This window comes from Meles meles, chromosome 8, assembly GCF_922984935.1.
Source record: "Meles meles chromosome 8, mMelMel3.1 paternal haplotype, whole genome shotgun sequence".
NCBI lineage: Eukaryota > Metazoa > Chordata > Mammalia > Carnivora > Mustelidae > Meles > Meles meles.
In genome coordinates, this window is record NC_060073.1 from 94,195,612 (window position 1) to 94,217,074 (window position 21,463).

General features: G+C 53.7%; 1 protein-coding gene across 2 annotated transcripts in view; it reads right to left on the reverse strand.

The window, feature by feature from the left end:
• Positions 1–219: 219 nt before the first annotated feature.
• The window catches only part of ST14 (ST14 transmembrane serine protease matriptase), a 39,871-nt gene continuing 18,627 nt past the window's right edge, over positions 220–21,463 (reverse strand). For both annotated transcript variants that reach the window (XM_046015746.1, XM_046015747.1), the window contains 18 exons: positions 17,353–17,512; positions 16,906–17,033; positions 16,586–16,656; positions 15,691–15,848; positions 15,428–15,463; positions 14,926–15,166; positions 12,941–13,080; positions 12,522–12,619; positions 11,705–11,814; positions 11,495–11,625; positions 10,270–10,374; positions 9,866–9,976; positions 9,654–9,767; positions 9,231–9,353; positions 8,284–8,470; positions 1,939–2,213; positions 1,029–1,165; positions 220–881 (listed from right to left, as the gene is read on the reverse strand). In XM_046015746.1, coding sequence (XP_045871702.1) covers positions 720–881; positions 1,029–1,165; positions 1,939–2,213; positions 8,284–8,470; positions 9,231–9,353; positions 9,654–9,767; positions 9,866–9,976; positions 10,270–10,374; positions 11,495–11,625; positions 11,705–11,814; positions 12,522–12,619; positions 12,941–13,080; positions 14,926–15,166; positions 15,428–15,463; positions 15,691–15,848; positions 16,586–16,656; positions 16,906–17,033; positions 17,353–17,512 — 2,487 coding nt within the window. In that variant the 3' untranslated portion in view covers positions 220–719. The remainder of the gene's footprint in view (positions 882–1,028; positions 1,166–1,938; positions 2,214–8,283; positions 8,471–9,230; positions 9,354–9,653; positions 9,768–9,865; positions 9,977–10,269; positions 10,375–11,494; positions 11,626–11,704; positions 11,815–12,521; positions 12,620–12,940; positions 13,081–14,925; positions 15,167–15,427; positions 15,464–15,690; positions 15,849–16,585; positions 16,657–16,905; positions 17,034–17,352; positions 17,513–21,463) is intronic.

The following is a 21,463-nucleotide window of genomic DNA, read 5'->3' on the forward strand; positions in this document are numbered from 1 at the left end:
GCCCCCTCTACCCTGCACACTCCTCCTTTCAGGGCACCAGGTCCTGCTCAGAAGCAAATAGTCCTTTGCTGTTCTGGAAAAGGCCACAGGGCACTGTGGCCTCTGCTCTTAGCCTGACTCCAGGGTCTGTGCTGATGGGAATTTAAACCCAGTTTACTACTTGCAACTGGGGCTAGGAGAAAGAGGAAGGAGAGTCCATCAAGTCCAGTGAGAAAAAAGTTACCTAAAAACAAAGTTTACTCATACACACAAATACGTACACTGAAGCCCACCCTAGGAGCTGGTAAAAATTCAAATCTTGGGCCCAGGTGTCTTCCAGGGTCCTCCAGCCTGGGTTTCCTGAAGAGTGTGACCAGAGGAGCCTACAGTGCCCCCAACAGCCCCACTGCAGGGTCCCAAAGCTCTCTCTGGTGTCAGACAGGCAGAGCGCAAAGATCTTCACGAAGAGCCTCAGTCCAGTTTGGGACTGGAGGGAAGAGGCTGTGTCTTCAAGCTTGTGCCCTTTGGGACGGGCAGTGTCCCCAGCTCCCATCCCCTGCTTCGGGGGCTGAGTGAGGAGAGAAGTTCTCCAGGCCTATTCACCCTCTCCAGAGTCCTGGGGATTCAGTTCACAGTCTGGGTTCTGGGGAGCTCAAGTCAGGGGTGCTGTCAGCGATCCTGTCCTTGGCCCGCAGGTGTGCACGTTGGGGTGTCTCGCCGATGGCCAGATGGCTCGCCATCTACACCCCAGTCTGCTCTTTAATCCAGTCCCGAAATTCAGAGAGCCTTGTGTAAACGCCGGGCTTGTCCCTCTGAGCGCAGCCATCACCCCAGCTCACCACACCAGCCTGGAAAATCCTCCCGTCGGCTTCCACGCTGGACAGGGGGCCCCCGGAGTCGCCCTGCGGGGAGACCAGCGTCTCAATATGAGTGCCAGACCCGCCTGCGCCCGCGCCTGGCCCACTGGGCTCCAGGCCTCGGGCCCCGCCCCCTACCCCGGGCCCCGCCCCCATCTCAGGTCCGCCCCCCCCCCCCCCCCCCCCGCACACCTGGCAGGCGTCCACGCCGCCGCTGAGGTAGCCCACGCACATCATGCGGGGGGTGATCTGCTGCGGAAGCAGGCTCTCACAGGTCGTCTGGTTGATGACGCGGATCTCGCCCTTCTGCAGGATCAGCGCGCTTGAGCCTGGGTGGAAGGGGAGAAGTCATTGCAGGACAAGGCTGACCCGGGCCATGGCACCCCGACGGGCAGTGCAACGGCCAGCGCCCCATTCCAGGAGCTCCCACGGCAGTGACCTCACTAGCAAATTTCTGGACACAACCCCAGTGCTCATGGCTGACATGCTCAAGGAACTGATGCCTCACCAACGCGAGGGGACATCGTGCAGCCCTGTGGATAACTGGGCGACAGGTGACAGGAGATCGGATGTTCGCCATGGGGACGGGGTGTGGGAAACAGGAAACAGAAGAGTGACGGGAAACACCACAGAGTAGCTCCAGGGCTGTGTTAAGGATGTAGAGCCTAACGTCAAGCTCCTTCTTTTCTTCCTCTCTCCATTCTATAGATTTTCCACAGTGTGCTGTGGTACTATTATAGCTGATTTTTCCATTTACCATTTACCAGCTAAGGGCCTTCAGATGGAGGCAGAAGGACCGAGGAGGCCAGCTCCCGCCACAGGACCTGACACAGGCCCAGCTTGCCAGGCCTCTACATTACACAGGGCTCCCACCAGTGTCCTTCCGTTCACTGAGTACCATCTGGGAGGGTGTTTTATCTTCATTTTACAGGTGAAGAAACAGGCTCAGAGTTTAAGCAACAGCCAAGGTCACTCAGTTCAGTGGCATGGCCAGGGCTTCCACCCGGAGCCCAGCCTCCACTTCACTCCTGAACAACCTCGCCCTGCCAGGCAGAAGGCTTGTGGGACAGCCAGTGGCCACCAGCCCCACCAGCCCACTCACCTCCTTCCTGGGTGTGGCCCCAGCCCGTGACCCAGATGGCCTTGCCGGCAGGGAAGGTGTGTGAGGATTCCGGCAGGCAGATGGGCCTCACTGTGCTGCTGTACTCGGCTGGCTTCTCCAGCTCCAACACTGCAATGTCATAGTCGAAGGTGAAGTCATTGAAGAAAGGGTGGGTGATGATGCGCTTGAGCCCAATTTCTTGCACCCCAGTGGCGCTGCGCTTGCTCTGGTCGTGCAGGCCCAGGAAGGCGGTCCACATTTTGTGGTCAGAGTACCTGCGAGAGGAGCCCAGAGAGCTGCCTTGAGCCAAGCACGGACCTAGCCAAAGCCACCCGCCACTGCCCAGACCATGAGGGGGCTGTGGCTTCCGTGTGGCTGCAGCCCTCCACCCAAACCACTGGTGTTCCCCACCACAGCACTCAGCTTCCTTCACCTCCTTGTTTCCCTCTTTTAGTATATATTTTTTTAAAGATTTTATTTATTTATTTGACAGAGAGAGATCACAAGTAGACAGAGAGGCAGGCAGAGAGAGAGAGAGGGAAGCAGGCTCACTGCTGAGCAGAGAGCCCGATGCAGGACTCGATCCCAGGACCCTGAGATCATGATCTGAGCCGAAGGCAGCGGCTTAACCCACTGAGCCACCCAGGCGCCCTTTTAGTACATTTTTAATCTGATTACCAAAATATATTTCTTAGCGAACTGATCTTTCACAGAAAGAAAGATACAGAACTCAGCACAAATACTTTAACACTTTAACAGATACTTAACCACTGTGCTAAAGTATCCTAAGAAAAAAATGTATTCTAAAGTGTGTATTCTAAGAACAAAATGAATTGAAAAGTAGACTGAACTTCACCTACTATGTTTGCTTTTGGTAGAGAGACAAGTATAGGGATTTCGGACTGCATTGTGTATACTGGCAGGCTGAACAAGTAAAGATAACACGCTGACATTGCTGGGAGCCAATCTTTGGTGTGGGAAAAGGGAGCTACAAACGGAGTAGGGGAGGAGGGAGTTCAATCAAAGGTAGCAATAAAAGCTCAGGATTTTCCCCCAAAAATAGCCCCAAAACAATGACGTCCCCAGTAACACCCAGAATTTGGTTTCCATATATTCTTCTCCATTAAAAGGAACCAAGGCTCCCTGGAGAAATAGTTGATTTCAGGTCTGAAGCATGGAAGGCTTATGAAGGGACCTTGGAACATTTTGATTTACCAGAAGTAAGCAAGTGCTCCAACAATCATGGAGCCAGTTATCAGGACCATCCAAACATCAAAATGAACAACAGGATTAAAGCAGTACGCATGCTGAATAATATAAAAGGGGGAGGGGAATCCATGAGCCCATCTTGAATTCTAAAAAAGAATTTCAAAATTTTATAAGGACAGAAGGAAAGCTACTCTTTACAGAAAAACACCAGCTAATACAGAAGAAACAATATAATAAGAAATCACATTTTTCATCTACCATGGCAATAACCAACACCACCAAGAATCATTGATGGACGCTAAAAGCGCTGGGTAAAAGATTACCAGGAGGGCTCCTGGGGGGCTTAGTTGGTTAGACGTGCGAATCTTGATTTGGCTCAGGTCATGATCTCAGGGTCGTGAGATCGAGCCCCACAACAGGCTCCACGAGGGACATGGAGCCTGCTTAAGATTCTCCTTCTCCCTCTACCCCTCTTTCCCCCCCTCTCCAAAAAAGGTGGGGGGAGTTGTCAGGCAACAAGATATTCACACTCATTCAAAGTGTCATGCAAGTGGGGGCACATTTATAATGGATGAAAGCCATGAACCCCACCGTCCTCCCAGCCATTTCCACCAATGGGCTGGGGCACAGCATTACCTATGTAGTGTTTTCCAGAGGGAGGAAAAAAAGTTGAACTTAATTCTAATCATGAAAAAGCAATAAAAAAACACAAACTCAGAGACAGTCTGCAAAATAACCCACCTGGACTTTTCAAACATGTAATGCCATAAAAAATTAAAAAAAAAAAAAGTTAAAGGCTTAGGGAAACTGTTCTAAATTTAAGAGACTAAAGAATACGAAGGACTACTACAGAGCACAACCCTTGACGGGGTCCTAGATTTTTTTTTAAGCTATGAAAGACAACATTGGGGACACCGGGGGACACCTGAAGCATGAAAGACATGCTCGCCACTAATACTGTGTCAACACTGTCGTTTCTAGAGGCGATCCCCATATTGTGAGTATGTGGGAAGCTCTCCTTGTTCTTGGGAGACAGGAGCCAGTGGAGGCACTTAGGAGAGGGAAGTCATCATGGCTACACCCAACTCTGAGAGAGTTCAGAAAAACACGTCTATGTGTAGAGAAATAACAAATGTGGTAAAATTCAACAGGTAATGACTGTAGATAAAGGGTATGAGGATATTCATTGTCATTTTCTTCTTTCATTATATTCGCAAAATTTTTGTAGGTTTGAAAACTTTTCAAAATAAAAAATTGGGAAAAAGAAATCTTTAAAATAGAAAGTCTGCATGTAGGAGAAAGGCACGAAGGCCAGCTTCATTTTCTCTAACCTCTCAGGAAAGTCCAGAGGCTAATCAAGTGGCCAGTCCTAAAATGTCCAAGCAGCGCTCCTTCCCTCCTCCGAGCTCTGAACCTTAGCCCCTCCTCCCTCTCTCTCGCCCCAACCGCCGGAAGCCCAGTTCACCTGCCCTCCACTAACCCCGCCCTATACTTACCCCGGCCCTCTGCTTAATCCCACCCACCGCTAACCCGGCCCTCCGCTAGCCCCGCCCACCGCTTGCCCGGCCCTCTGCTAGCCCCGCCCTCCGCTAACCCGCGCCTCGATCCCCTCCTCTTGGTTCCTGCTACCGTCTCCCTGCAGAACCTCACAGCCAGACAGTAGCAACAGCCTCCAAACCGTGTTTTTGCCTCTGGTCTCTCTTTTCCTTTTTAAAAAGATTTTATTTATTTATTTGACAGAGAGAGAGATACAGTGAGAGAAGAAACACAAGCAGGGGGAGTGGGAGAGGGAGAAACAGGCACCCGGCTGAGCAGGGATTCTGGATGGGGGGCTCCATCCCTGGAGCCTGGGATCATGACCTGAGCCAAGGCAGACGCTTAAAGACTGTGCCACCCAGACGCCCCTCCAGTCTCTCTTTAATCTGTTGCTGCCAAATGAGAAATTCCTGAAAACTTCTTTTGTGAGAGCCGTTCTGAACACCCTGAAGTGATTCCAAGACCTACCAGATCAGCCAGGCATTCTGTATCTGCATTATTCTGCCTTACCCTTTCTGACTTGTTCTCCCAACCATCTACGGTGTTCCAGGAATTGCATGAGACCCAACCTTCAAGTGTTCCTTGTACTCGGGGAAGGCGCCATGAACACCACAATGACAGCACAGTAGGGTGACCTCCAGAATGACGAGCAGCGGACTATGGCAGAGAATCAGGTGGGAGGTGGGGACTCGGGAGAGGAAGCATGTCACGAACAAGGCCTTGGAGCTCAAACAGGACTTGGCTAGTCAAATCCCGAGGGTGGGGGAGAAAGCAGCAAGATCACAGGGAGCCCAGGGAATGTTTAGATGCCCTCCAAAACTGAATATATGGAAGGAATGACGGTGGGAGAGGAGACCAAGCTTGGAGAGATGTCACGGGCCAGAGAATGTGGCCATGTTGGTCACGTTACACCTTTTCTGCTTTATCCTGCACGTTACCCCAAGCAAGGGGTTGATGGGATCAGATTAGCTCTTTGGAAAGACCACACCCACATTGTGGGAGACAGACGGGCTGAGAAGCAAGAGGGTAATCAGGTAGAGGGAATTGCGGCCACTAAGGCTGGGGCGTCAGGCAGCTGCAAGGTGAGTGGGAAAGAGTACAGATGGTCTGGGATATTCAGCAGGCAAGGGCCAGTGGCTGAAGGATGGGATGTGACAGGGCTGGGGGGACAGGGTGGGGGAGTCATCCTTCTCCCCTCTGGCACCATCTGTCCGTGATCCCGTCACCTGCTGTAGACATTTCTTTGTCACCTGGGCCCATGCTAAGTCCCGTGCCTCCCACCCCCTTGCCAGTCCCATTCACCCAGCAAGCCCAGCCCCTCTTTCTCGAAGCTTCCTCACTAAGCCTGCCATGGTGGTCTTTTCTCTCCAGTCGACAGCCTTCGACTGTATGAGCAGACTTAATCTCTAGTTGTTGAAGGTACACACACTCACCAGCAACTGAGAGACCAGGTGTGAAGGTACACCCACAGAGGAGCCCGGGGACTGCGGGTGGTTGGGAGGGCGCTGGTGGTAGCCACGCCAAGCCCTCTTCTCAGTGCTGACACGTCCAGTCATGCCATCCCCCAGGCAGCCCTTCAACGTAGGGCTGCTCATTTTTAGATGAGGACTCAGACACAGAGACTAAGTAACTTGTCCAAGACCACAACAGCTAATGAGTCGTGGACAGGACTGAATCCAGGCAGCCTCTACTCTTAACCATGGCAACACCCTGCAAGCACCTGCCAACTCAGAAATGTGTCCAAAGTAACTGCACTCCAGATCCTTGCACGCTTCACACCCACCTGCCTCGGCTCCACCCTTCTTTGTCTGGAAGCTCTGCGTCACCTCGTCCAGTTGCAAACACTCTCATGTTTCAACACTCCTATCAGACACCCCTGCTCACAGAAGCACTCCTAAGTCTCCCACCCCCGCCCCTGGGGGGAGGGGGCGGGAATTCTCAACTCCCACATGCTGGGCCTAGGTACCTTACCTAGCTCCCACACAGCACTTGCCATGTGCTCATGTACGTGTGTGTGCATGAGCATGGGTCACATATCTCGTCTCCCCAGCCTGGGAAGCCTGGGAAGTGTGGGGAAGAAGGCTTACTCATCTCTGTCCCCCAGTGCTAGTAACAGCATGGGGTGTCGAATGCATTCACTGCATTATTATTTCATGGAAGACTGATGATCAAAAGAAGATGAAGGGGGGCGCCTGGGTGGCTCGGTGGGTTAAAGCCTCTGCGTCGGCTCAGGTCATGGTCCCAGGGTCCTGGGATTGAGCCCCGCATCAGGATCTCTGCACGGCGGGGACCCTGCTTCCCCCTCTCTCTCTCTGCCTGCCTCTCTGCCTACTTGTGATATCTGTCAAATAAATAAAATCTTAAAAAAGAAAAGAAAATGAAGGAAGAGGAAATGAGAGAGTAATGAAGCAAGAGAAAGAGGGAGAAGGAACGGAGGGCACAGGGACCACACATGGAGATCCTGGCTTGCCCTGCTGAGGGTCTAGAAGCAGTGGGATTGCAGTAACACAGGATACAGAGGGCCCCAGTTTTGCTGTTCCCTGCTAATAGGATTCCCGGGGGGGGGGAGTGTCTCATTCCAGCCCTGGGCCAGGGAAAATAGATGAGCCTAGAACTCCTGGTAGGGCCAGAAAGCATGGAAGTGGCTGAAAAGAACAAAAGAATGGGGTCAGAGGGACACAGGAGCCATGCTGGAAGAGAGGGCAATGGCCAAATCTGGAACAATCCGAGCAACGAAGTCACGTCACAGCATTGGATTACAACCGGAAGAAACGTGAATACGCGTGCACCCATACGAATATAAATAGCTAACTAAATAAACAAATGGAAGAGAAGGGACAAAGCTTCCTCACAGAAGAATTCCACATTGGCTCACTTCCAAAAAATAAAGAAAGGGGGACTTCACCGTGAGGCATCCTGGCAAACACTCCCTCAACCAGCCGAGGATTCACGTTACCAGTGGTAAGTCAGGCTGGTGTCCTGTGCCCTGTGACAGCTTGTGATATTCCTTCCAAACACCCAGAAGCGCAGTCTGATCATGACAAGAACATCAGACAAACCCAGATGTGGGGCACTCTACAGGACACCTGGCCTCCGGGCTGTTAAGATCATAAAAACAAAGACAGGCCAACAAGCTCCAACGGGCTGAGCGCACTGTGCGCCCAGCGCAGAGCTCAGGGTTCCAGGAGCACACGCTTGTTACTCTCAGGGCTCCAAGGGTAAGAGGTCACGGGGAGTCTGAACCGGTCCCAGGGCGGCCCCATGCACAAAATGACCATGCACGCCTTGGACCCCGCACACCCGGGCTCGAGTCTGAGCACAGGTCCTGACCTCTGTGAACCGCCACTTCTGTAAAATGGGGACGTAACTGGACCCGTCTAACCGGGCTGCAGGAGACGCACTGCGATACTGCTTTACAGAGAGAGAGGGAGCACGAAACACGGGTCTGTTTTTATGATTACTGTTATTAAGCCCCATCCTGGGGGGTCTGCCACTCCGCCCGATCCTGTCCCAGCGCCATCCGCTCTGGCATGACTTACATACAGGGGGCTTTCCGAGCCCAGAAACCCCAAGGAGAGCCCCTCCCACCCAGCGGCCCACCTGAAATCTCTGTCATCGATGAAGCAGTGAGCTGCCGACACCATCCAGTTGGGAGAGATGATCGAAGCCCCGCACACATGGCCCTGGCTCTGGACATGGAGGCTGACCTGCCAGGGCCACTCACCTTCGTCTGCATTCGTGCCCCCGACCACCCGAGACTGCCTGGTGAATGACCGCAGCCCACAGTCTGGGAGGTGCAGAAAACGCACAGTCAGAGTCAAGGTGGGGCACCAGCCCCCCGGCCCACCTCAGGCCCAGCAAGAGGCCATGTGAGGCAGTCACCTTTGGGTGGGACCCCCTGCAAATATCTCCTAGACTCAGAGATCCCATTGATGGTCCCCTGGCCCCTCTCCCTGCTTCCAAACCCAAAACCCTTACACTCCCTGCTCCCCATCCGTGCCCAAATGCATTTAGAGGCCTTCCGACATCTGCTGGTTTGCTCGGATTTAATTTGAGCGTCATTTGCCTAGATTTCTTTGCTGACTGCTGACAGGCACAGCTCCCAGGAAAGAGCGAATGGGCGACGTGAAGTCAGAGAATGGCTATAGCTGGGCTCAGATTTAACCTCAGGCCAATGCTTGTGAAATACACACGAGGCCACAAATTGACGCACAGGTGCGGTGAGGGCAAAACCTGCCGGCTGCTCAGGTAGGCCAGTCCTCTCTCCTCCAGGCAGGATGGCCAGGTCCACAGAGCAGGGACCAGCCTATCACCTCAGCCAGGACATCAGCTCTGCCACAGAGGTGCTGACATGCTGGTGGGCACAGGCCCTGCCTCCAGGACCACAGTGCCTCTCTGCCAATCAGCAAAGTCATCCCTTCCCCCAGATAGATACACCCTCTCACCAGGGCAGAGCTGGATAAGTGAGACACTGGTATGATTTCCACCTCTGTGTGTGCCTTGCAGAGTGAACAACCTGCACAACTGTATGCAGCAGCCCCGCTCACCACAATCCTTCTCATCTGAGCCGTCACTACAGTCCTTCTTCCCATCACACTCAGGGTTTCTCTTGCTCAAACAGAGCCCATTGTGGCAGCGATAGGTGTGTTTGGTGCAGGCAACGGTTCTCACTGTTCAAGAAGGAGTCCAAGGGGCAGGGAATCAATTCCTCTGCAGCACCCAACCAGAAACCTGATGACCCATCTTCCTGATGCCCCTCATCAAGCCTGTCCCATCCTTCCACACCCATGCCCGTGTCCTCCCAGCCTCACCAAAGGCTCTCCACCTTCTGGAAGAATCTCCCCCCCACTGACGCGTTTTCTCATCACATTTCACATCTAGGGTGGTGTGTGTTTATTAAATTTGGAACACCCTGAGATGTGAGTGTGCTCACAGCTGCTTCCTTCCTTCCTGCTCCCACCAGGTCTCACCGAGGTCACACATGGCCTCATCGGAGCCATCGCCACAGTTGTCAGTCCCGTCACACTGCTGGTTCTGGGGGAGGCACTTCCCATTGCCACACCTGAAGGTCTGAGCTGGACAGCCTGGGGGAAGGATGCACCAACATTCAGCAGCTGCTCGACGATGCCCCCTGCTGAGGGTGGGCCACAGGGTGGCCCAGGCAGCCCCACCCCACACTCACTGCACTCCAGCTCGTCGCTGTTGTCCCCACAGTCATTGACGCTGTCACACAACCAGAAGAGGGGCTTGCAAAGCTTGTTCTTGCACATGAACTGGTAGGTGGCGTTGCACTCTGATGGGAACAAGAGGCACAGTCAGCGGGGCTCTGAGCCCTCGCTGACATCAGTCACTGCTCACTGCTTCCCAGAGAAGCAGAGGCAACCAGAGAGCTGCCCAGGGACCCCTTTCCCTGCTGGGGGGAGGCGGCTCTGGGGCGCCCCGGTGCCCCTGGCTATGGAAGCTGAGCAGAAACTGAGCAGAAACACTACACTGCCTGCTGTGACAGAAGGCCAGCCTCCCAAACAGCAGAGGGAGGGTTGGGGCATGAGGTCTACTTGGGTGAACGCACAGGCAGAGGGGACTCACGGCAGTTGAGCTCGTCACTGTAGTCCGTGCAGTCAGCCCAGCCGTCACAGCGCAGCTCGTTCCGGATACACCTCCCGGTGTTACACATGAACTTGCCCGGGCATGCTGCAGGGGAGAGGGCAGGCCTCAAGTCCACGAGCACCAGCCCTCCCTCCCATGCTGGCTGCCCTCCACCTACAGCCACCCGAGAGGGCCAGCCGCAGACCCACAGTGAGGGGCCCCTCCTGACTGCCAGTGACCAAATCCCAGATAGCTGCAGAGTGGAGACAGGCTGACTGGGTGTGCACTCAGTTCTCCTGCCCCGTGTCATTGGCCAGCCACATCCCCCTGAGTGCCAGGTTCGCCTTGCCCGGCATGGACCTAGCTCGGCAAATAGATGATGTAGGTGTCCTACCCAAGTGCCAAATGGCAGCCCAAGATTTCCACAATTTTAAGGCCGTTCTCACATTTCCATGTTTCTGAAATTGGAAGGTGTCTGCCTCCTGATGTTGTGGGGCCGGTGACAGAGCTGCGGGTAGGTGGGGGTGAGCCTGTCCCGGAAGGCAGTCCTTCACCTGTGCGCTGGCCCTGTTGCCGGCCAGGTGCCCTCCAGGTGGTGAGCCGTGCTGGTGCATTCTAACTTAAATTTGGATTCTCGTGTATAGTTAAAAGGTCTCCCAAAAGGTTACTCTCTGATGTGGGGCCAAAACAAAAAGTCCCCGTGGATAGGAACCAGCTGGTCTGCACACAGCAGGCAGGGAAACTGAAAGCCACAGAAACCGCCACGTCTCTTACGCGGAGATGGCAGAATTTTCGGAGCCCAGAGTCACTCGTGTGAGGATTCCTGCCCCAGGATTTTCTCACGCGTCTCAGAAATACTGTGCTATTCCCCAATGTCTTCGTGGCTAAAAGGCCACAAAGACAGGCACAGATTCCCAGAGGTGTGGCCTTGCTGAAACACAGGGACAGATGGCCCCAAGGAACCTTGGGGGCCCTTGGGCTCCAGGGCTTCCCACAGGGACTCGAGGGCACAGCCTGTAGCAGCATTCACTGTTCACGTTTGTCAAGAAATGCATTTATGGCAGCCTTTCCTTTTATTCCTCCAAAGGGCACCTGAGTGATATGCACCCTGCGTTCTCAGGATCTCAGAATCAGGGGAGCACAATGCTACTAAGATACAGAACAGAGAGGTCATCACGGGCCGGTCCCTCCAGCCAGGTTCCTCCTTCTAGAGACGTGTACTCACGGTCACTGGAATCGTAGGAGAGGTACTCGGCCAGGAAGCCCGTGTCGGTGTAGGACTGATCCGAGTGGAAGCGCACAGTGATCTTGCTGCTCTTGCTGGTGACCACGAACTGGGGCCTCTCTCCGCAGTACCTACGGGGATCGTGGTCAGAGGTAAGAGGGGGATCCGAAGGGGCTCCCCTACCAGCTCCAGCCGCTCCAGGGCACTTACTTCTCCCCGTTGACTTCCACGTAGTCCTTGGGGCAGGAGCCCGGGGGAATGTTGGGCTCCACCAAGTAGAAAAGCTTGAAGAGCACTTTCACATTTTGGTTGTTGGGCACCTAAGAAGGGAGACACTGCTGAGGGTCTGCTGCTTCCCTCCCTCCTCCTAAAGCCAGGGACACCATGGGCTGCTGGCCACAGGCACTGGGGGGACCTATGGCACATGGCACGGCCGCTGCGCTTCTCTCTCTACCACCCGCATTGCCAATATGGAACACACAGCAGGAGGGACTCGAGTTAGACCTTTGGAAGTACTTCTGGACTCAGAGGCAAGAAAAACCAGAGGTTCTCCCAGCATCACCGAAGAAAGGAAAGAGAGCGGGTCTCTGACTTGGAGGGAGTGAGGGGGAGCCCCGGGCAGCAAGACTCTTGTCCCACTGCCATCCAGCTAGTGCTTTCTCCAAGCACACTCTGCGACTTCACGTCTGAGAGGCAGACACCATTACTCTCCCTTCGCCGAGGAGCAAGCTGAGCCCTGACGGGTGAAGCGACCAGCCTGAGGTCCCTCAGGCAGCCACCGATCTAGAACTAGGATTTGAGTCTGCGGGGGCATCGGCCCTCCCCGACCCTGCCCCCTCTTCCCCACCCAGCAAGGCTTTAGACACTTGGCATCCTGGGGATGGGCTGGTCAGAGAGCCCGTCTCCCTCTCCTTGCCCTTCCTCACTTGCCATCCTGGAGTGTCCCTCTCTCCCCTCTTCCCTCCCCCTCGAGCCCTCTCTCCCTCCCTCCCTCTTCTGCTCTCACGGGCACCTTACAGCCTCCTACCTGGATGTCCCACGTGCAGTTCATGTTGGGTGGGTAGTGGCCTGGATAGTAGGGGCTGCTAAATGTCCCGTGGGTGCCACGTAGGGAGCCTCCACAGCCTGACAGGAAAGGCAGGAGAAAGAGCCTGAGGCTCGAGGACCCAGGGGCCCTGGCAGAGCCGGCCCACCCGGCTCTCATGCTACACGCCAGGGCACCCGTGCGCTCTGCAACCCATTGCTGGAAGGCCTGAGTGTTGGGAGCCGGACACTTTACGGAGGGCTCCCGACACACACGAGAGGCCAAAGGCCCCACGGCTTAAGCTGCCACCTCTGTCACTGACCCGGGTCGGTTCACCCACCGAAGGCTTTGGCCTGGGCTTCGTGGGCGCGGGCCAGCCCCTCAGACCCATCCTTCCTCTGCCCTGCCGTGCCCCTCCTTACTGCTCAGCTTGGACAGCTGGGAGAACGTGGCCTCAAAGCCAGGGTGTCGCCGCTCGGTGTTGGTGATCAGCGTGACGAGCAGGACGTTCTGGGAGGAGAAGAAGGTCAGGTTGTAGGAGGGCGGGTAGGTGCCACACAGCCTGTGGGGGCAGAAAGGGCACGTGTTACTGACAGCATTAAGAACCCCAGCGCCCTGGAACCCTGGTCTCATCCACAAAAGGCCAAGGGTGGGGTCACTTCAAAGCCCCTCCCTGCATACACGACCTGAGGAAAGATTTAGTTGTAAGACTGTCTTTTCAACAAACAGCAAAAACTCTGCAGCCTTGAATGCCTGACCACAGAAGATCCATCCAGCTATGGGTTAACTAGTAACAGTAACAGTAACAGCACCCACACCGCCTAGGAACAGAACATGCACTCAGTGTTCTTCCTAACAACTCTACTAAGTAAATACTAAAATCCCCCCTTTACAGACAAGGAAACCGAGGCACAGAGAGGAGAAGTAACTTGCCCAAGGGTCCACAGTGACTAAGTGGTGGGGCTGGACACAAACCTCAGGCCCCCAGGCTCCCCGACCCACACAGCCAAGGCCGGCGTCCCACTGCCCTCACACGAGAACGCCACGTTACGCAACCACTACAAGTGACAGCAGCACGCTTACTGATGCAGAAAGAGCACCATGACGGGCTTCAGTTTTAAGAAGCGGAAAGCAAACGAGCCCTCTGATCCCATTTTTACATCACACACAAACATGGCCACGCACAGCAAAAAGTGTGCAGAAACGTACATTGCAAGCCTTGCAGCGATTCCTTCTAGAGAGTGAGACCATGACTGAGATCCATGCTCTCTGTGCACACCGATTTCCCAGTTCTTCCCTTCAGAGTCACGTGCTGATTTTGTTGTATGATTCATAAATGAGAGAGGAGAAAAACCTTGCAGAAAAAGGAGCCCTAGCTGCTGAGCTGTGGCGGCAGATGGCTCTGTCCTGTCCAGAGCCGGAATTCTACCCCATTATTTATCACAGGACATCTGCCCTGCTCATTTCCGCGGACGGCGAGGGAAGGCTCTGGCCCACTGAGTCAGGAGAGCTGAGGAGGGGGCAGCCCGCCCCCACCCATAGCGCTGTGCGAGGCACGCTCCATCCAGGCGGGGGGGCGGGGGGGGCTGCGGGTGGCCATCTGGGCACCCCCACGACCTCAGCAGGTGTACAACGCCTCCTTATTTCCTGTGGTCCTGATGCTTTGGCTGCAGGCTGGGGCCTTGCTGGCTCTGGCAACACTGCCCCTCCCGGGACGACTCAGTTTCCAGAGAGTCAAAAGTCACCCCTGCACAAGCCTTCCACGTACAGATCCCTCAATCCAGAGCCCACACACCCCAACCGCCTCCTCCATGGGGCTCTCTCCTCCAGGCGACTGTCCACCAGCCCTCATCACGCCACAACCAGGCACCGGACAGCTAGAGATGGCCTCGTGTTGTGCCCCAGAACCCACTGGAATTATTTGAACCAGCCAATCCTAAACCTGCCTACACGGCCTGGCCTGGCCTTTCCCAGAAACCATGACAAAGGCTCTGGCCCGTTTCCACTCCCCCGCCCCGCCCCCTCTGCCTCCTGACTGACTCTGGGGACTATGTGGCCCGGCACCTGGGGACTGTCCCTCCTCTTGCAAACAGTCAGAACGACTAACTTTTCAATGGGCAGCCATCTCCTGAGCCATCAGCCTCAACATAAGTGAGTCTAATAAAGTGGATTCTGCACCTCCACTCTGGCCAGGAAAGGAAGCACACCCAGCTCGCGGGCTCCAAGGGGCCACTGAGTGCTCCTCACCCTGACCACGGCTGATGAAATTGGCTTTGAGCTGCTCTGCTGATGCCTACTGCCTGGAAAGTGTCCAGGGGCCTTGAGTCCCACAGTCCATCTCCGGTCCACGCTGGGCTTTCCTCTGCGGAAAGCCCCCAGCCCACCTCTGCACCCCTGGGACACTCACTGCACCACAGCACGGGGCTCCACGGGGCTCAGGGTGTCGTACACCATGACCAGGTCACTGCCACGGTCGTCACAGGACGCGACATCAAAGCTGTGGAAGGTGAGTCTCAGCACGGAGTCGGCATCCCCCCGCAGGGTCCACTGGCAGCGGGCCCGAGCCGGGTACGGGCTGTCGGGGAAGCCGGGCGTGGTGAAGCGGGTCAGCTCCCCGCTCCGGGCGTGCAGGGCGAAGCTGCAGCTGTCTGCGTGGGAGACAGAGAGGCTGTGGGGGTAGCGCTGGGCACAGCTGGCAGGGGTGGGCCGCCCAGGGCTTCCCTGGTGGGGCCACCAGCGTGGCCCCTCTGAGATGTTCCAGGGTGCCTTGGACCCGGAGCCCCCGAAGAGGGGGCTTTTCGTGGCCTGGGAGAGGCGGGTGTGTGCGTGTGTGATCTGGGGGACCCCCTTGACTGAGGGGCATCTGGCCACATCCCTCCTCCTCTATGGGAGGAGGGCACGATACTTACTGTCCTGGGCGGTCTGTACTGTTCTGGGGTCAGTGGCTGAAGAACAAGGAGAATAAAGTATTTACTGACGCGGTCGATTTCCTCATTCCTGCTTCCTTGTTCCCCAAGAGGGAGGTGCCGGGCCGGCAGGCAGGCCGTCTTCCCTTCCGCGCACGGGCTCACCAGCGCTGCTCCCCCAACCGTCCCCCCAACAGTCTGGGGCAGGCCCTGCTCCTCCAAAGAGAGGCCCAACACATGCCCACCCCTGGCGTCCCTGTACTCACGGAAGGCCACCACGGAGGTCAGCACAAAGGAGCTGAGGGCGCGGGCGCGGGGCGGCAGAGTGACCACACGCTCCTCGGCCATGGCGCGCTCGGCCTCCTCCACCAGGTACTTGGGGATGCTGAACTCGGACCAGTAGTAGGCAATGATGCTGCCCTCACTGGGGGAGAGGGGCGAGCCTGAGGTGCTGGGGCGCGGGGCCCTGGGCACCCCACCCATCCCCACACTCTCCCCGATGCCGGGCACAGATGGGACAGCTCAGGCTCCCAAGGAGACCGTCCTCCAGACAGGGCCCACCCCGGATTCTTTTATGCTTCCCCACCTTGATTCCTCAAGCCCGAGATCGTGCCCCTTCACCCTCTCCTCTCACGTCTCGCACCCAGCCAGCCGTGCTGTGGGGCCGGATCGGGTTTAGGACCGGGAAAGTGGCCCTGGGTCGTGGACTCGGCTCTCCCACTAGCTTGGGCACCCTGAGTAACAAATTCTGGAGTCTGTCTCCTCATCTTGGAGAGGAGATGAGGATGCCACCTGCCGCACAGCATTCGTAGGGATTAAATTAAACTGACAAAATCAAAAGCACTTTTGAGATAAAGTCTATTTTTAAAAAAAGCGTGTTGAAGGCTGGGGGAGCAAGGAAAACATGAAGGCTCACGGACGCCTTCCAAAGCCCAGTTTGGAAAAGGAACGAACGGTCACCACCGTTACTGAGTGGCTTCTGTGGCAGACACGCTGCCATCGTGTCTCCGTGGTCACCCCTGCCCGGGAGACAGCCCAACGCAGCGTGTGCTGAGGGAGGAACAGGCCCGGTGTCCTGCTCCCCGAGCCAGACCCCGCAGCTGCAAGCTACCCCCCACCACCACACAGCACCGACCCCACAGCCTCCTCCCCAGCACCCACCTGAAAGCAGTCACAGCCGACTTCTTGTGGTAGGGGCCCAGGGATGGCACCCCACTGTATAGCACCTTCAGCTGAGGGAAGGAGAGAAGGCTCACGGCAGGCCAGAGAGAGGCAACAATCCCCACCACCACCCCACGCAAGTCCACGCCGCTCCCTCCCTCTGGGGATCTGGGTCCCCTTCCCGGGTGCCTGGAAGCCCCACGCCACCTGCAGCCCAGGGATCTGGGAGGAAGGGGAGCCCTGCCCTCCCTGCCGGGTGATGGCGGGGGTGCCAGGGTGGACAGCAGGGACAGGGCTCCCTTCCCAGGGGCCGGACTCACCGCTTCCTTCACCTTGTTGGCCAGGTTTGCAAACTCTGTGGAGCTGGAGTTCTCATAGGCATCCAGAAAGTTCTCATTTGTGATCCTCAAGTAGCCATTGAAGACCTTCTGAACTCGCACGTTCCTGTCTATAGGAGACCAGAGAAGGGGGTTGGGCAGAGGAAGTGACGCCGTCACCCCCACGGTCCTCAAGCTGCCCTCAGCAACCCTTGGGGAGCGAAGGCCAGGAGGGGCCAGGGCACACAGGGGCCTCTGGGCCAGCACTCGTCCGTTATGGCTTCAAAGAGCCGGGGAGGCAGAGCCCTGGACCCTTCCCCACCGCCCCCCACTGCACCCTCCATTTTCTCCCTCCCATCCACGACCAACGACCCCCACCCCTGCCCACAGAGAGGGGGTACAGCCACCCCCACATCACCCACCCCAGAGCCAAGCCCCGGCTTTACTCACACTGGAAGTGCCACACCAGGAAACAGGCCACGAGAGAAAGCAAGAATAAGCCGACCAGCACGGCCACCAGCACCACCCAACGCTTCGGGCCCCGCTTCTCAACCTTCTTGGTGTTGTTGACTGGCAAGAACTCCACGCCTTCCTCAATGCCGTTCATGCTCTGAACAGAGAAAGGCGACGCAGCTCAGTCACACTCCCTCACCTCCGCAGCCTCCCCGCCCCACTCGGGGAAGCATGATTACCCATCCTAAGGTCCAGCTTGGGGAAAAGGGCAAGGAGAAAGGAGAAGTGGCCTTCTCATCCATGCATCCCCGTGTCTGGGCAGTGCCACACAGGTATTGCTTAAGGACTGGTAGTTGAAAGAAAATCAAGCAAAAGGCTGTCTAAACCCAGTCATGGAGGCTCTCCACTTACATGAATCATCTTTGACGCAGGTGGATGCCCAAGTGCGGGGAGAAGAGGCCGAGCCCGGGGCCACCACCGTGTCAGCTTCTCCAGGCAGCCCCTCCCCCGGGCTGGCACAGCCCTGGGGTGTGGTGCAGGGGGCCCCTGCAGATTCAGTCCCCACCGATCACGGAGGGGGTGGGGGGGGCTGGGGGCCAGTAGCCCATGGGCCGCACAGAGACTGTACACCCTACCCAGCGGCCTCACTCTGCCAATGTTTAACCACCCAAAGTAAAAAGGCAGTCGACCCGGGCCACCCTGCCACCGCCCTGTGGAAGCAGCCACTCTGTTTCTCTCCTCAGGCGTCCGGGTCCAGAAACTCAAGGTGACGCAAGGCCAGGTCTCTACTAGAATCCACACCCATGCTCACCCTGAGAGCAGGAAGAGCAAAACTTCCCACAAACAGGACAGTGGTTTACCTAAGCTCCTCCCGGCCAGGGGCTCCCGAGGAAGACAGGAGTGTGACTGTGGCAGGCGGGGTGTCCACAGGCACATGGTGACAGGAAGGCAAGCTCTCCGGCGCTCTAACACACTCTCTATCTGCCCGAAACCCCGGAGAGGAGCCCTGCCCTTCCAGCTTTAGCTACCTCAGACCCACTCCAAAGGGGTATGTGCTAAAAGCAATAGGCCCCCACCCCCAAATTCCATAGACGCGGCCATGTTAACAGTTTCCAGATGTGGCTCTTCTGTCCACTTCGGACTCTCCATGATGGGCTTGAACATTTCTTGATTTGTCACATTTAAGCATCATCTGTTAACTTCACCATTCAAAGAGTCTCCCCATTCCTGCTGCCCTGGATACTCATATTTCTGTTTCATAACTGGTTATTTTTGTGACTTTAATATTGCATACAGAAACACACCCCATAGCTAACTCTACTTTGGTAATCATACTGCAATATACAAACATATCAAATCAACATGTCCTAGACCTTAAATTTACACAATGTTCTATGTCAATTATATCTCAATAAAATAAATTTTTAAAAAGGAAAGAAACACAGCCCCGAGGCAACCACTTAAAATGCTTTCGTGATCTGCTTATTGTGGAATTTATCTCCATATTTCTAAATACCACTATCTCTTGATTCATCTATTTAAAATACAAGCATCTAACTTCCTATTATGATAATGTGAAATTTAATATCCTTCTTTCTCTTTGTCTCGCCCATACTCCCAATAGTTATAGGGCTAAAGTTTTTTGGGTTTTTTTTTAATCCATACTCTATATTTTCATTACAGCTGACCCTTGGAGGGTTAGGGGTATCCACCTCCTACACAATCAAAAATCTACATGTAACTTTTGACTCCCCCAAAACCACTCACAGCCCACTGTTGACAGGAAGGCTTATTGATTAACACATATTTTGTATATTATATGTATTACATACTGTACAATAAGGTAAGCTGGAGAAAAATGTTAAGAAAATCTTAAGAGAAAATACATTTATAGTACTATACTGTATTTATCAAAAAAAGAAAATCCCACATGTAAGTGGGACCACACAATTCAAACCCCTGTTTTTCAGAAGTCAATTGTATTAGTCTTTGAAAATATTGTTCACAGGGCGCCTGGGTGGCTCAGTGGGTTGGGCTTCTGCCTTTGGCTCAGGTCATGATCCCAGGATCCTGGGATCGAGTCCCACATCAGGCTCTCTGCTCAGCAGGGGGCCTGCTTCCCCTCTCTCTCTGCTCTGCCTCTCTGTCTGCTTGTGATCTCTCTCTCTGTCAAATAAATAAATAAAATCTTTAAAAAAAAGAAAAAAAGAAAATATTGTTCACAATTGTTTCCTTCCCAGTACAACTAATTTGTTTCTCCTGCTGCAAAATTCATTTACTTGGGTTTTGTTTTGTTTTATTTTTTTTAACATATACCCAGGTCTTTCTATACAATCTAAGAGTTCTGTCATACTCTTCTAATCTTCCACATATAAAGTCTGTCAAATAACCTCCCACTTCATTTTTTCCTGAGCGCGTCCCTCTAACAGCCCTCTGCCCTTTCCTATAGCTAGTATCTGGAACTTCCTTCAGTATCACCCTGGGAATTTCTTCCTCTCCCTCTTGTGTTAAAACCCCTATTTCCTGAATTCCATGTCTTCCTCTTTCTTGGCTTACTTCATTTTGGTGGGATACATACTTTAGTAGCTTCCCAAGAGGGAAAACTTCTGAGACTTTCCACGTTTCTGAATATCTTAACTCTGTACTCACATTTGCTCATAGTTTAGCTGGGTATAGAACTATAGGTTTCAAATAATTTTCACTTAAAAATCTGAAGGCTCGGGGCGCCTGGGTGGCTCAGTGGGTTAAAGCCTCTGCCTTCAGCTCAGGTCATGATCCCAGGGTCCTGGGTCGGCATCCGGCTCTCTGCTCAGCAGGGAGCCTGCTTCCCTTCCTTTCTCTGCCTGCCTCTCTGCCTGCTTGTGATCTCTGTCAAATAAATAAATAAAATCTTTAAAAAAAAAATCTGAAGGCTCTTTTGTTTTTTAGCTTCCAATTTTGCTTTTGAGAAATAACATAAAGTACAAATCATTATTTCTTATTCATAATTTGTTATCCTTCTCTGAAAGCTTTGAGGATGTGCTTTGAATTGGGTCATTAAATTTCATTGTGCTGTGCTCTCTCCACCTGCTCCTTGAATTTGGAAATTCGTATCTTTCAGTCTGGGAAACTTCCCTGTACAGGCATACCTTGTTTTATTGTGCTTTGCTTTACTGCACTTCACAGATAATGCACTTTTTACAAATTGAAGGTTTGTGGCACCATGTGTCAAGCAAGTCTAGGAGTGCCACTTTTTCAACAGCATTTACTCATGCCCAGATTCTGTGTCACATTTTGCTAATTCTCATAATATTTCAAACTTTTTCATTATTAGATCTGTTATGGTGATCTGTGATCAGTGATTACAACTCACTGAAAGCTCAGATGATGTTTGACATTTATGAGTAATAAAGTATTTTAAAATTAAGGCATATACTTTTTTAAGACACAATGAACACTTAATAGACTACAGTATAGTATAAACATAACTTTTATAAGCACTGGGGAACCAAAAAATTCACTTCACTTGCTTTATTGTGACGTTTGCTTTATTGCAGTGACCTGGAATTGAACCCACAGTATCTCCCAAGTATGCCTGCATTATTTCTTAAATTATGTCTTTCCCTTCATTTTTTCTAGTCTTTCTCCAATTCCCAATAGTTGATCCTCTACTTATCCTTTCTCTGCTATTATACATCTCATTGGTTTTTTCCTAAGTAATCTCTACACCCAACATGGGGCTCAAACTCACAACCCCGAGATCAAGAGTCATATGTTCTACCAACTAAGCCAGCACCCCCCCATCTCACTGTTTTTGAACTTTTCCAATGAGTTTTTCTTTTCTGCTGTTAACTTATTTCCAAGAGTTCTTTCTTGTTCTCTGAATTTTCTTCTTTCTTGTTCTCTGAATCTTGAATGCAAAATCTTCTCATCTTTATATTTCTATTGAGTACTTTTTCTCTGTTTTTTACTTTCTTTTTCATGTTGAAGACTTCCCTCAAATGCCTCAGGGTGTTTGGTTGTTCACCCATATTTAGGAATGAGGTCCTAAAAGCAGTTGGGAAGCTCTGTGTGTGTGGTTTGCCACCAGTGGCTTTGCCGTAGGCTACAATTAAGTGGCTAGCCAGAT